This window comes from Camelus dromedarius, chromosome 8 (assembly GCF_036321535.1).
Source record: "Camelus dromedarius isolate mCamDro1 chromosome 8, mCamDro1.pat, whole genome shotgun sequence".
Lineage (NCBI taxonomy): Eukaryota > Metazoa > Chordata > Mammalia > Artiodactyla > Camelidae > Camelus > Camelus dromedarius.
Genome location: NC_087443.1, coordinates 31,381,892 through 31,397,000, shown reverse-complemented (window position 1 = coordinate 31,397,000; position 15,109 = coordinate 31,381,892). Strand labels below are relative to the sequence as shown.

Here is a 15,109-nt window from a genome sequence, read left to right as displayed (position 1 = left end):
ATTTCAGCCCTCTAATCTGTTTAATTTATCCATTAAATTTAAAATTTCAACAACTTTTCTACCTAAAGCTTCTATTTATTTTTCAAATATATTAAATCATTTTGAGAATTAATTTTTATTCTTTTATTTTTTAATATATAATTATTATATAGTTATTAAATACTTAATATAATTATTAGTTACTTTATATTCTGTATCTGTAACTGATAACATCCTGGGGGTATCTTAACTGTTCATTGTTTTAGTCTCACCAATGGTGTCTTACTACCAATTAGTAATTTTTTTTTAATGAATTCATATTTGGCTGAACTTAATTTTTAAAATTCTAGAGGTACTGGAACAAGGATGCTTCTTTTCAGGGAGGATACAGGTTTGTTTCTGCCAGGTACCAAGGAGCACTACTAACTGAACAACTTTAATCTCTCCTCTTCCAGGGTAGTAAATATTCAAATCTGAGATTCACGTGAAGGTAGGCCTATGCTTTCAAACTGCCAGGAGAACCTCCCCGTAACACATCATACCCCAGCCAGGATGCAAGAAGAAACTCTCCTCAAGGCACCTGACTCAAAGCAGATTATTTTCAAGGCCATTCTTTACCTGAAGGTGTAATCCTTTTGGAGGCTTAGGTTTTTTGCAGGAGTCTCAGGTTAGCAGCCTACACTGTGGCAGGTCCTTCCACAGGGCTGTTAATCGCCAAAGCTCTAGATTCCTGGAGGTACGTGTCTCCAGCCTCAGCTTTTTTGCTCCCCTTTAACTTTCTAATTTTAATGTCCAGGGTTTCTTTCAGTTTGCCTTTGAGAATTCCCTTTACTTTCTTCAAGGTTCAGCAATGCATTGAAAAGTATCTTAAGGTCTTTTGCTGTATCTCTAGGCATTCTTTACTGCTAAAAAAGCTTAACAGAGTATCTATTCTACCACGTGCCCACAAATTCCAAATAGGCTATGAATTAATACTAAAAGAACAGAATTAACATATCATGCCTGTAATCTATAATGAAGAAAGAATATGAAAACGAATATACGCATGTATATGTATGACTGAAACATTACACTGTACACCAGAAATTGACACATTGTATACTGACTGTGAAAAAAAATAGATGTATCATATCTAAGCTTCAGTAGAACTCCTATATTTTCCTTTTTTTTTTTAACTTACCCGTGCAAAATCAAAATGGGGTTCGTACTGTCCTCCAACTCCATAATTTGCTACCTGGAGAGAAATAAAGCATGAATAAAAGAAGTATCAAGATTACTACTCAAAACAACCTGAGTCCCATTTTAGCTCCTTATAATACCATGGTTATTAGGTACTTCTAAATGAGAAGCAAAACATTATTTAAATCAATGAGAGTTCCTAAGAAACCAAGGATGAAAAACTAAGGATAGCTACTGTATACAATTTTAGAACCTTGTTTTTTTAATTGAAATATATTTGACTTACAATATTATTAGTTTCAGGTGTATAACATAGTAATTAGATATTTTTATAGAATACTATCCACACAAAGTTGTTACAGAATACTGGTTGTACTTCCTGTCTTGTACATTACATTCTTGTAACTTCCTTTATGCCTCTTAATCCCCTTCACCTATTTTCCATCCCCCTCACAAGGTATTTTAGGACTTTAGTTAATATGCTTTTCTTTAGCAAATATTTGGGGGACACGGTTTTCCCTAATACATAACAAACAAAATTTGAATTAGAATTTTAGAATTAAAATTTTCAGATTTCCACTATTAATTTTCACTAAACACTTTCCTTTAAAATTTAAATCAAGATTCATATTTTCCAAAGCCCAAAATGCTGGCAAACTCCCAATGTACTATAATGGGAGTCTCTTTTCTATATTTTTTTTTCCCCTACTTAGGTAAAAAAGGGAAAAAGTTAACATCAGTTTAATTATTCCTGATGGAGGGCCCTAACAACTTCATTTGGATATGACAATGTCCCAGTGTGAAGCAGCAAAAGGAAGTAAGAAAAATATTTGGTCTAAGTTCAAGTTCTAGATTTCTAAGTTACAATACAGCATATGTAACTTTGGATACAATCTCAGCCTTCTTATTTGTAAAATAAGCAGAATGATACTTTCCTTCATTCCCCCCTTCCAACCCAATGACAAAAAGCTGACAAAATGAAAGGAGAATGTAGTTTAAAGAGCGTTGCTTATGCAATGAAATGAGAACATAACTAAAAGAGTGTTGCCCACAGCAAAGTCGAAGTCCTATGTAAATTATTATTACCATGGATCTTTTACTTCTTATGTTGTAGATGCCTTGGGTTGGATCAGCCTATTAAGTTAGAAATATATCAAGCAGCATTAAAGAGCCTGTGAAGGTTAGGCAGGTGAGAATAAATATAAATTAGGAAAGAAAGACACAAAGAGTTTTTAATTGTCAAATGAGTACCAAGGAAGTTGTAGATGACTATGGAGTAAATAACTCAAACAAATTGAAATACAGGCAGTCTTGTTTTGCACAAATGCACAAATGTCAGAAACTATAGTTTAGCTAACTGTTAACACCAGCCCCCCAACACCTCTGTGGATATCTAAGTTACCACGGTATATTAACTGTGAGTAATTGCATAAAGTGCAAATATTGCTGCTAGCTCTTCATTCCACAAATTACTATATAAATAACAGCGATTGGTCATTGCACATCTGTTAGTTCATGCACAGACAGCAAAGCACGTAGTTGTGCTACCTCCTTATCTCCCAGTAAAAACCTATGTGATATTTTATAAAAATAGATAATTGGAAGAGGGAATTGGCCAACAAAGATAAAGTAAGGCAGAGAAATGGAAAGCAAACTGCTGTAAGTGAAATTCAAATCAAACTTAAATGAAGATACAGAAGAAAAGGCTGACAAAAGAGAAGGCTTCCAAATTGTTTCAGAAATTCTAGATACACAGCCAGAGGACCTTGGTAAAGGCAAAGTTATTAACATAAGGAGAGTAACTGATGAAAAGGATGAAGATATCTTGGAGGAAGTGACTCTGGAAAAAATCTTCACCAATAAAAGATCCCTCAGAGATATTTAACATTGAAAGCACAAAGGATAAACTGTCAAAAGCTGATCCAAACTTAGAAGTGTGACATAGAAGTGTGACAATCTGCAAAGGCAGAGACGGACAAGATGCTCAATCTGTATCCTAAGTTTCACAATGAGAAGAAGGAAAATAAACTATTGGTAACTATTTACAAGAAAATAAAATAATGTTTTAAATTACTGAGATAATTCAACAGGGAAGACTAGTCTTCAGCGAATGATGCTGGGACAACTGACTATCCACGTGAAAAGAATGAAGTTGGACCTCTATCATACCACTTACAAAAATTGACATTAAGTGGATCAAGAACCTGAATGTAAGAAATAAAACTTGTATAAACACAGGTGTAAATCTTCTGACCTTGGATCAGGCAGTAGTTTCTTAGACATCGTAAGCATAAGCAACCAATAAAAAGACATACTATATACTATAACATGGATGGAACCGTGAAGATGTTATGATAAGTGAAATAAATCAGACCCGAAAGGACAATTATGTATGATTCCACTTATAGGAAATAACTAGACTAGTCAAATTCCTAGGTACAAAGTGGAATGACTGGTGCCAGAATTTGAGGTGAGGGAGAGGGGGAGTTTTTGTTTAGTGGGTACAGAGCTTTAGTATGGGAAGATGAAAAAGTTCTGGATGGACAGTGTTAATGACTGCAGAGCAATATGAATATACTTAATGCTACTGAGCTGTACTCTTAAGTTAAAACGGTATATCTTATGTATATTTTACCACATTAAAAAAAAGGAACAGAAAAAAAAAAGACATATCAGACTTCCTCAAAATTAAAAATTTTGTGCCAAAGGACATGAGGAAAGTGAGACACCCCACAGAATGGGAGAAAATATCTGCAAACCATACACCTGATATAGGTCTAGTAGCTGTAACACATGAACAACACACAACTGAACAATAAAAAAAAAAAAAAACTCAGTTAAAAAATGGGAAAAGGATTTGAATAGACAGTTTTTCAAAGATATATAAATGGCCAATGAGGTCATGAAAAGATACTCAACATCATTAGCCATCAGGAAAATGCAAATAAAAACCATAACAAGATAGCACCTCAAATCCATTAGAATGACCTCAATTAAAAACTGGACAAGAACAAGTATTGGCAAGGAATGTGAAGAAACTGGGACCCTCATACACTGACAACAGGATTGTAAAATCATGCAGCCATTCTGGAAAACAGTCTAGCAGTTCCTCAAATATTAAACTAAAGTTAACACATGACCCAGCAACTGCATTTGTAGGTAATACCCAAGGGAAATTTAAATATTTGATTGTACAAAAACTTGTACACAAGTGTTCACAGCTTTAGTCATAATAGCCAAAGAGTGGAAACAATCCAAATGTCCTTCAACTGATTAATAAATAAAATGTGTTATATCCAAACAATAGAATATTATTCAGCCATGAAAAAGATCCATACTACAACATAAATATACTTTAAAAACATTGTTAAGTGAAATAAGCCAGATATATTAGGCCACAAATTATATTACTCAACTTATATAAAATATCTATAACAGGCAAATTTATACAAAGAAAGTAGAGTAGTGGTTGCCAGGGGAATGGAGAGTGATTATTTAAATGGGGTTTCTTTTGGGGTGATAAAAATAGTGGTGATGGTTGCACAACCATATGAATACAACAAAACCAGGGTAAATTTTATGGTATGTGAACTATGTCTCAGTAGAAAAGAGAAAAAAATAAACTATTTAAAAAAAAAAACTGTCCTGGCTACCTGATAGGCCTAGAAATGGGGAGAAAAAAAAAATCACAATGCAGTTAATAAATATTAGTATTATATAGGAAAAGGAATAATATGTATTTATACTCAACAAGTAAAAATTTTTAATGTTTTGATTAAAAAATTTTACAGGTCAAGGAACAATCATAATTTTCCCCACTAATTATTAAGATCACTTTACATAGTCACTTTTAGAGTCCCAAACCATCCTGCAAACTGAGTACTGCCTGTACAGTGTCAGAAAAATCTCATCTGATGCATATTTTGAAGAAGTATAAGATAATGTGATTACCTACCTGTAGTTCCTCTGCTGTGGAAACATCTAGTCCTGTTAGATCCTGTATTCGCATATTAATTCGAGACACTACAGGGTTTTCATAGCCGGACAGCCAGGCACTAAAAACAAGAAAATATTAGCTTTACTGATAAAGTTTCAATCCATGAAGACCAATAGCTGTCATTTAAAAAGCTGTAATACAGGACAATAAGCCTTTATCTATAGACATTTAATTGATTTGCTTGCTTGATGTGATTCTTACTGATACAATTTTTAAAAGATGTTATCTTCTACAGTTAGAGATTGGAAAGGGAAAATCTAGTATTACTTATTAGTTTCTATGAAAACAGCTTAAATTAATGTAAGAAGGCGATATAGGACTATATACATTGAGAATTTTTTTAAATTCTGGAAAAATACATACACCAAATTGTAAACAATTGTTCCTTCTAGGTAAGGTATAGGAACAAGTGTTGGTGATGATGTGAAGAAATTGGAACTCTCATACATTGCTGGAATATAAAATGGGGCAGCCACTTTGGAAAACATTGTGGCAGTTCCTCAAATTATTAAACAGTTTCCACATAACCCAGCAATTCCACTCCTAGGCATACACTCATGAAAATTAAAACGTATGTTCATACAAAAGCTTGTATAGATATGTTCACAGCAGCATTATTAATAATGGCCAAAAAATGGAAATAATCCAAATGTCCATCAAATAATAAAGAGATACATAAAATGTGATATATCCATACGATGGATATATTGTGCCATGAAAGGAAGGAGTGAAGTACTGCCACAACATGGATGAACCTTAAAACCATTATGTAGAAAGGTAAGTCTGACACAAAAGGCCACACACTAAGATTCCATTTATATGAAATGCCCAGAACAGGCAAAGCAACAGATACAGAAAGTAGATTAGTGGTTGCCCGGGAAAGAGGGAAATGGGGAATGACCCCTAATGGGTACAGGATTGCCTTCTGTGGTGATGAAAATGTTTTGGAATTAGATAATGGTAATGGTTGCACAGCTAAAAAGATTTAAAACCACTGAACTGTACACTTCAGAGGGTGAATTTTATGGTAAGGGAACCAGAGCTCAATAAAAAGGCACCCCAAAATTCAACTCTCTCCTTTATATACGCTTTTCCCCAGTCTATCAGACTTTTTCTTTCTGCACTTCTCTCATCGAGCTTTGAATCCATGATCCACTATTTCAACAGCATTTCTGCTAAAAGTGTAACTTAGACTGTCTGGCAAAAACAAAATCCTGAATGAATTTCTTTCCTCCAAGCTTATACCTGTGTCACCAAATCCTACTGGACAAAGTCATGAAATAGGACAGCTGTGTTCCACTAAAAATTCATGAACACTAACTCCAAACGAGCCCTTACTCTTACTCTCTCCTCCACTCTGAACCCCAGCCCACCTCAGACTCCCCCTACACTCAGTGGATAACCTACCTCCTACTTCATAGCGAAAACAGAAACCATACAATCTATTCCTTATATGTACTTCACTCCAGTTCAAAGCGATTTCTCTCCATTATTTAAGGCCAACCTTCTGCCTTAGAATCTATTGTCTTCTGCCATTTTAGGAACCATAATCAGTGATCAGCCCTCCTCTCTCTTACATAATCAACATCCCTTCTCAGTACCTCCTCCCATAGCTTTCAGCTGGGCTTAAGTCTCTCCCATTAAATAAATAAGAATTTTAAATTCTTTCTCTCAAACTCTTTCTCTCTCTCCAGTTACCAACTTCTTTCTCAAGTCAGCCTTTTCAGACTCCTCATGGCTCAATCCATTCCAACCTAGTTTTAGTCCCTGTCATTCCATCAAAACTGTTCTTGCTAACATCACCGATAACCCTACTGTGCTACTAAATCTAATGAGATTTTCCTTTTCTCACGGTAGCTGCTCTTGCAGTAACATTTCACAGTGTTCTCCCTCCTCACTCACGCACCCTCCAGGTATTCCCTTGGTCTCTCTGGTTGTTCCATCGTTGTCTCCCTTGTAGCCTCTTATCACCCTATTCTGCCTTCTCCCAGCACCCCAGCAACACTTCACGAGCATGTTTCCTCTAGCCCTAACACTAGTGTGCATGCTCCTCTCTGCCCAGAATGTTCTTTTTTACTCTGCAGACCTAAGCTTTTGAATTATCACTTTAGCCATCTCTTCTTCAGAGAAGCCTTCCTTGACTCCTCCCTGTGCCAGACCAGGTCAAAGCTTTTTTTCAAACAGTACAAGGAAGAAGGAGGAGGAAGTTTTTAACTAAGCACAACATGAAATTGACATGACATGCTATGAGAACTGAACCAGGATAAATACTGTTATAAAATTTACATTTCTCAAAACCATTTCAGAGGAAGCCATATTAGGATTATTCTTAATCTGATGAACTGATTTCAGTAAACTCATTTTTAATAGTATAAAACAATATATTTTCTCAGACTGTACTAAGAAATTGTCAGAAAGCAACTATCTAATCTATAATGATAATGATCGACAGGATTAGGACTGTTTCATGAAACATTAAGAACTTCATCTTGGCTGTTACATCAATGTACCTTTTTCACTGGTAAAGCAAATGTTTGCTGTGAGTACCACAACAATTAGTGAGTTTCTTCTTAAGTAACATACATTCTATTGTTCAAGACTGAAATGAGTTTTTGGGTTTTTTTTCTATTTTGTCCTATTTTGGAGCACAAGCAAAAATCTGTCTTTTCTATGTAGTTACGCAAATGCAGCTGTTGTGGTCTAAATTTTATTCCCTCACAATTAAATAGGGTCAATTAATTATTATTAGGAGTAAGCCTTTAAGACATTTCCAGTTTTTAGAACAGCAAGGCTTCTGAGTAACTTCTCAAAACTTGATTTCCATTTTGGTATATGACCTGATACATAACACATTTGCTCTAACAACTATACTTTGTCCTCAATAATGTGTTGTGGTTTCACACAATTTTTACATATAATAGATTTATAAATGAGTTTCCATTTCACTGAGCTGAGACTTTTTTCACTCATGTACCTCTGGAAGGTAATCTGAACACACACATATTTGCATACATATGTGTGTGTGTATTACTTTCACCATAAAATAAAGTTAAACTACAAAGACAACTATGAAGAACATTGTCTTAGAAATCCTTTTCGGGGAGGAGGGCAAGTACAATTTGCTTAAGAATGTGATGAAGCTATATCTTTTCATCATCTATTAATCCTACATCATCATGACTTACCACCATAGCTACATGCATATCCACTTCCTCAGCAGCACTAGCCTGGAGAGTAGTTTGTCAGGAACAGGATGTTGCCAACTAGCACTCAGTGCTGTTTACAGTCATTCAGTAACTCATTCTCTACTTTGGACCCAATCTTGATATCAAAGTAACATCAACAAGCTCAAGAATATCTTCCTCACTACAGAGCTACAGTAATCAAAACAGTATGGTATTCATACAAAAACAGACGTATGGATCAATGGAACAGAATAGAGCCCAGAAATGAACCCACAAACTTTTGGTCAATTAATCTTTGACAAAGGAGGCAAGAGCATACAATGGAATAAAGACAGTATCTTCAGCAAATGGTACTGGGAAAACTGACAGCAGCATATGAATCAGTGAAGTTAGAATACTCCCTCACACCATACACAAAAATAAACTCAAAATGGATCAAAGACTTAAACATAAGACAAAACATAATAAAACTCCTAGAAGGAAACATAGGCAAAACATTATCTCACATACATCTCAGCAATGTTCTCCTAGGACAGTCTACCCAAGCAATAGAAATAAAAGCAAAAATAAACAAACAGGACCTAATTAAACTTAGAAGCTTTTGCACAGCAAAGGAAACCACAAGCAAAACAAAACAACCTACAGAATGAGAGAAAATATCTGCAAAAGATGTAACTGGCAAGGGCTCAACTTCCAGACTATAGAAACAGCTCATACAATTTAATAAGAAAATAACAACAACCCAATCCAAAAATGGGCAGAAGACCTAAACAAGCAATTCTCCAATGAACACATACAAATGACCAATGGGCCCATGAAAAAATGCTCAATATCACTAATTATCAGAGAAATGCAAATCAAAACTACAATGAGGTATCACCTCACACCAGTCAGAATGGCCATCATTCAAAAATCCAGAAATGATAAATGCTGGAGAGGGTGTGGAGAAAAGGGAACCCTCCTACACTGTTGGTGGGAATGCAGTTTGGTGCAGCCATTGTGGAAGACAGTATGGAGAATCCTCAAAAGACTAAAAATAGACTTACCATATGACCCAGCAATTCCACTCCTGGACATATATCCAGAGGGAATCCTAATTCAAAAAGACACCTGCATCCCAATGTTCATAGCAGCACTGTTTACAATAGCCAAGACATGGAAACAACCTCAATGTCCATCAACAGATGTCTGGATAAAGAAGAAGTGGCATATTTATACAATGGAATACTACTCAGCCATAAAAATGATAAAATAATGCCATTTGCAGCAACATGGATGGCCCTGGAGAATGTCATTCTAAGTGAAGTAAGCCAGTAAGAGAAAGAAAAATACCACATGAGATCACTCATATGTGGAATCTTAAAACAAACAAACAAACAAACAAATGAACTTACATATAAAACAGAAACAGACTCACAGGCATAGAATACAGTCTTGTGGTTGCCAGGGGGGAGGGAGGTGGGAAGGGATAAACTAGGAGTTAGAGATTTGCAGATAGATTGGTATATATATCAAATAGATAAACAAGTTTATACTGTATAGCACAGGGAAATATATTCAATATCTTGTAGTAGCTCATGGTGAAAAAGAATATGAAAATGAATATATATATACACATATATGACTGAAGAATTGCGCTGTACACCAGAAATTGACAGAACACTATAAACTGACTATACCTCAAAAAAATAAATAAAGCAAATAATTGAAAGTTAAAAAAAAAATCTTCCTCTGTACACTATCCAAGTAACAGTTTCTGTGCCTCCACAATCCCTGAAGAATATACACCTTGACTGCAGCTTCTCCATTACCTAATGCTGGAACCACGGCTTCAAAGAATGGTGCCCTCTCTGTAGCCCTGAAGCTGCTTCAGTACCGTGGTCTTTCAGTCTGGAGGCACCTGCCAGCACACACTACCTACCACAGCATGGGTCATCTAGTATGGGCTATCCACCCCATTTCCCAGATGCTGCAGGGATCAGAACACCCCATCCCCACAGGAATCCTCTTGGGCTTGTTTCCTCAAAAGATAGAAGTCCTGCTGGAATTCCCCTTCCTTCCAAGAGGGAAGAATTATCTTTAAGATACTCTTAACGTTTTCTTTGATGTAAAAAACACAGAATGTTCTTCACAAAAGTAATCAAGCTTCTGGTACCTTTAATATCTAACAGGATCACAGTGACTTTGGTGGGCACCTGCTGGATGTTACAATGAGAAGCCCCCTGGTTGGGAGGGTGGTGGCAGCTGTGCCCTCAGAATCATGCTGAAATTCTCATAGTCCTCCATTAATCTCAGAGTTGCCTGCAACTTGAAGCACGTCATGGAGAGGCTACCTCCATGCACATGAAAGTGGAGAAGGCAACTGCCCCCAGTACATTTTTATAGTTCTATATTCCCTTTCTTTATAGCATTTATCATAGTAATTGTACATTAACTTGTTATTTGATTAAGGTAAGACATCTTCACTCAACTACTAGTTCTTAATACATATAAATTCTACCTGGTTTTGCTCACCACTATATCTGTGGAACATATTACAGTCCCCTGGCACAGAGTAGATGCTCAATAGATACTTGCTGAATGAATGAACCCTAAAGATGTCTTAGAACTAATCCAGGATTTATACTATTTTACCATAAGTATTTGTCAGATGATCTCATGCAAATTTATAGACTGGATGAGTAGAATTCACCAATGTAGCAGAAATAGGAAGGATCCATGAATTTTACTGTTATAAAGGATGTAGTAGATAAATATACTAAGAACTTATTTCTCCCAATTCTGACCAAGTTCCTGGTAGAGCTAATCTAGTCTGCCAATGAACCTATCTTTGACAATTTGATAGATTTTTGACCTTTATAAGCAACCAATTAATGACTTGATTTTTATAGATAATTATAACACAAGATTGACAACTGTTCTAATAAAATTTCAAACTAAATACATCTTGATAAAACAACTATTCCTATTTCATCCTGGAACCTATCAGAGAGAACCTGTCTTCTGGTGTCTTCAACTTCCTTCCCTGCTACCACCAATTTTTAAGCATCTATTCCTATCCTTTCTTCTTATACTTTGGTAGAAGCATTGTCCTTCAGTCTTACAGAGGCTGCAGCTTCAATCTATGCTTTTGAATATAGCCTTTCCATAGGCCTTACTCCAACAGTTACTGGCTCCCTTTTTATCTTTACTCTTTTCCTTGCTTACTTACTCTTCAGCCTGAAGTCTCCTGTTATCGAGAACACCTTCACTTCTGCCATCCTAGCAAATTATCATTCCAATCTTTCATTTTATACTTTTAAAATTATAAAACCAAGAAATGCTTGTTATATTCAACAAATGATTCTGGGTTACCATATGCAAAAGAAAGAAGATAGGCCCCTACGTCACACCATATTAAAAAAAATAACTCAAAAGGGATTAAAGACCTAATATAAGAGCTAGAATTACAAATCTCTTAGAAAAAACCACAGGCGTGTATCTTTGTGACCTTAGATTAGAGAGTGATTTAGCTATGACCTCAAAAGCACAGGCAACAACAACAAAAGTAAACTGGACATCATCAAGATAAACTTTTTGACATGAATTTTAAAGACATGAATTTTAAAGCAGTGTGATTCATAACAGCCACAAAGTAAAAACAACCCACATATCTATCAACAGATAAGACAGATAACATGTGGAATATCCATACAAAAGAATATTTTTCAGCCATACCTTGAAAACATGCTAAGTTAAAGAAGCCAGATACTAAAGGTCACATATTATATGATTTCATTCAAACAAAATATCCAGAATAGGCAAATCCATAAAGACAGAAAGTAGATAAGCCAGCATTTAGGGCTGCTGTGGCAGGGAGGGGATTAAGGATTGGGAGGTTATGGCTAAGGAGTGTAGACTTTCTCTTTGGGGTAATGAAAACATTCTAAAATTAATTGTGGTAATGGATACACAACTCTCTGAAATCCTGAAAGCTACTGAATTGTACATTTTAAATGGGCGAATTGTGTGGTATATCTCAATAAAGCTGTTTTAAAAAGAAATACTTATAAAAACAAACAGTACAAAAGTATATGAAGTCCTTTTCCTAGCCACGCTCCTCACAGATAAACACTATTTAACAAATAGTATATATCCTCTCAACATTTCCCCGTGTATAAACATACAGAGACAATTAAATAAAACAAAAAGGAATCCACCCACCCTTCAATCTTCTACCTCAATATACACGTACACTTTTTTTCCCTTGAAAGTACTTCTGACATCTTCCCAAATCAAAACACATAGCACTACCTCATTAAAAAAAAAATTACTGTGGTAAAAGATACACAATGTGAAATTATCCATTTTATCCATTTTTTTAAAAAACATGGTAAAATATACATAACAATTTATCATTTTAGCCATTTTTAAGTGTACAATTCACTGGTGTTAAGTACCTTCACAAAGTTGCACAACCATCACCACTATCCGTTTCCAAAACTTTTTCATCATTTCAGACTGAAGTTCTGTACCCATTAAACAATAATTTGCCATTTCCCTCTCCTCCTAGCTCCTGGTAACCTCTAATCCACTTCTTGTCTGAATGATTTGCCTATTCTAGGTACCTATAAGCAGAATCATACAATATTTATCCTTCTGTGCCTGGCTTATTTCACTTAGTATAATGTCATCAAGGTTAATCCATGTTATAGCATGTATTAGAATTTCATTCCTTTTTAAAGTTGAATGATAGTCCTCTCCAAAACACAGGAAGATTCTCCTAAGCTGGAGAACTCCATATGTTTGAAACATTTTATTCATCTAGATCCCATTCTTAAAGCATTACTGCTAATCTCTCTTCAGCAACATTTTTGTAGGCCTATCAGGTAGTCTAAGAAATCAGCTCTGAATTGTTTTAACATTGCTAAAAATTCAGTAGAGACAATGATACTGCAATATATGTTAATTATTTTTTGGGATCTGGATGTCTTATTCCTGAATTAAATTAAATCATCAGAAATCAAGGTTCTTTCTTCTAGTACTCAGTGCTTTAACTGAGTTAGAATGTAAAGTTATACAGCATTTACTGTAATAGTAAAAACAATTTTGAAGAACATTCTTTATCTTTTGTACAATTAAAATTGAAAATGTCAACTAAGTTATACAGGTTTCCACAAAACACAATTAGTACCAGGAGAAAAAAAATTCTTTCTCCAGATAATTTTATGTGTCCCTTTTATCCATTAATAACTAAATATCCAAAATATCTTCCTTTTGATCTTAATGACAGGAACCTGAGATCTAAGTTGTATGTGTAGAATAACACTTCAATATTTTTTTCCTTTCTATTGAGTTTCTGCTATTAAAAAAAAATTCACTATTCTTTTACTGTATGATTTTAAAAATATTACTGAAATGCTTTATTTGTGTAAGGAGCAACATTCTCACCCTGCATGACTATTTCTAATACTAAGGCAGGCATACGCAAGTAACAGACAATACCATTTTGGAGGTTTTGGAGACTGTTGCAAACCTCCAAAGGAAAATCTAAGTGACATAATTTGAATACTACCACTACCTTCTTCTAATCCAACATATGTGAAGATAAACAATTTACAATTAGTTAACATAAAACCACCATGTGATTTTTTTCAAAAGGTAAAAGATAATTCAGGGCCCCAAAAGCATTATAGAAGGCAAAACTTTCAATAATTCTCTAAGTGCTTGATAGTTAACAAAGAAAGGCTAATCATCTAGACGGGGAATTTAACCAGTCCCTTGGTTCTTAGTGGGACAATTATACAATAACACTATAGATCTATCCAGTTTGTTACCTCATATATATATATATAACTGCGTCCCTTTGCTGTACACCTGAAACTAACACAACATTGTAAATCAACTATACTTCAATTAAAAAAAACATAAAAAGTTATGCCAAATATAAAAAATACCTGAAATCATTCAAAGCTATCTGTACTGGCCTTTATATTGTAAAAATATTAATATGCTTTTTAGACTGTATTTGCTCCTTTAACATGGGGTAAATTAAATCTTCAGCATAAAAAATATATATACGTAGAAGTCTGTACTTCAAAGTAAAAAAGTGAAAACTACTTCCAAGACTAGCCCACCAGAAGCAAAGCAGCTTTTCCTACCACACTAAATAGACTGTTTATATCTCATTATTTGTATTACTTTAAATGGACTTATGAGCTCACATAACTAAACTGTTTCAGAGTTCATAACCAAATGTTTAGCTTTCAAAAACTAAAATTCCACTTCTCTGATCTAGCCAAAATTATTGGCTTCTCCATTAACAATCCAGAGTAAATTTTTAGTTTCTCTTTTTTTTTTTAAATATTGGAAAAGACAAAGATGATCTGCTAGAAGTTCACAGATAGTCAATAAAGTAAATAAAAACTTCATTTTTTTAAACAGTGATGGATTTCAACACATACTTGCTAAAAGAAAATTCTATTTGCTAAAATACTGGAACATATTTTTACTTCCACAGATGATGATGCAATCACTTAGAAATTTCTCGAAATACAGACATTTGAAATTCCCTTCTGACCCTTTCAAAATACAGATATTCCCAGAGTAGAAGGGATCACATTAGCTGATATCATTACACATAAATTCTTTCTACTATTTTACATTTGAGATGCCTTTTCTAGAGGTATCATATGAAAGGAAACATAAAACTTATTTCACTTGTAGAAATCTTAAAACTTCAGATTTACACTGATGGGCAGAAAATGTCTTGACAAAGCTATTAAATTTC

At 34.7% G+C, this 15,109-nt stretch overlaps 1 protein-coding gene and 1 long non-coding RNA gene across 4 annotated transcripts in view; one reads left to right on the top strand and one right to left on the bottom strand.

Annotated features, from left to right (window-relative positions):
- P4HA1 (prolyl 4-hydroxylase subunit alpha 1) overlaps positions 1-15,109 on the bottom strand; it is an 88,460-nt gene that overhangs the window by 7,627 nt on the left and 65,724 nt on the right. For all 3 annotated transcript variants that reach the window (XM_064488067.1, XM_010984168.3, XM_010984170.3), the window contains exons 10-11: positions 5,114-5,213; positions 1,160-1,213 (exon numbers count right to left, since the gene is read on the bottom strand). In XM_064488067.1, the coding sequence (XP_064344137.1) occupies positions 1,160-1,213; positions 5,114-5,213 (154 nt within the window). The remainder of the gene's footprint in view (positions 1-1,159; positions 1,214-5,113; positions 5,214-15,109) is intronic.
- Positions 1-15,109, top strand: part of LOC135321819 (uncharacterized) — a 64,000-nt gene that overhangs the window by 42,606 nt on the left and 6,285 nt on the right. The window lies entirely within an intron of this gene.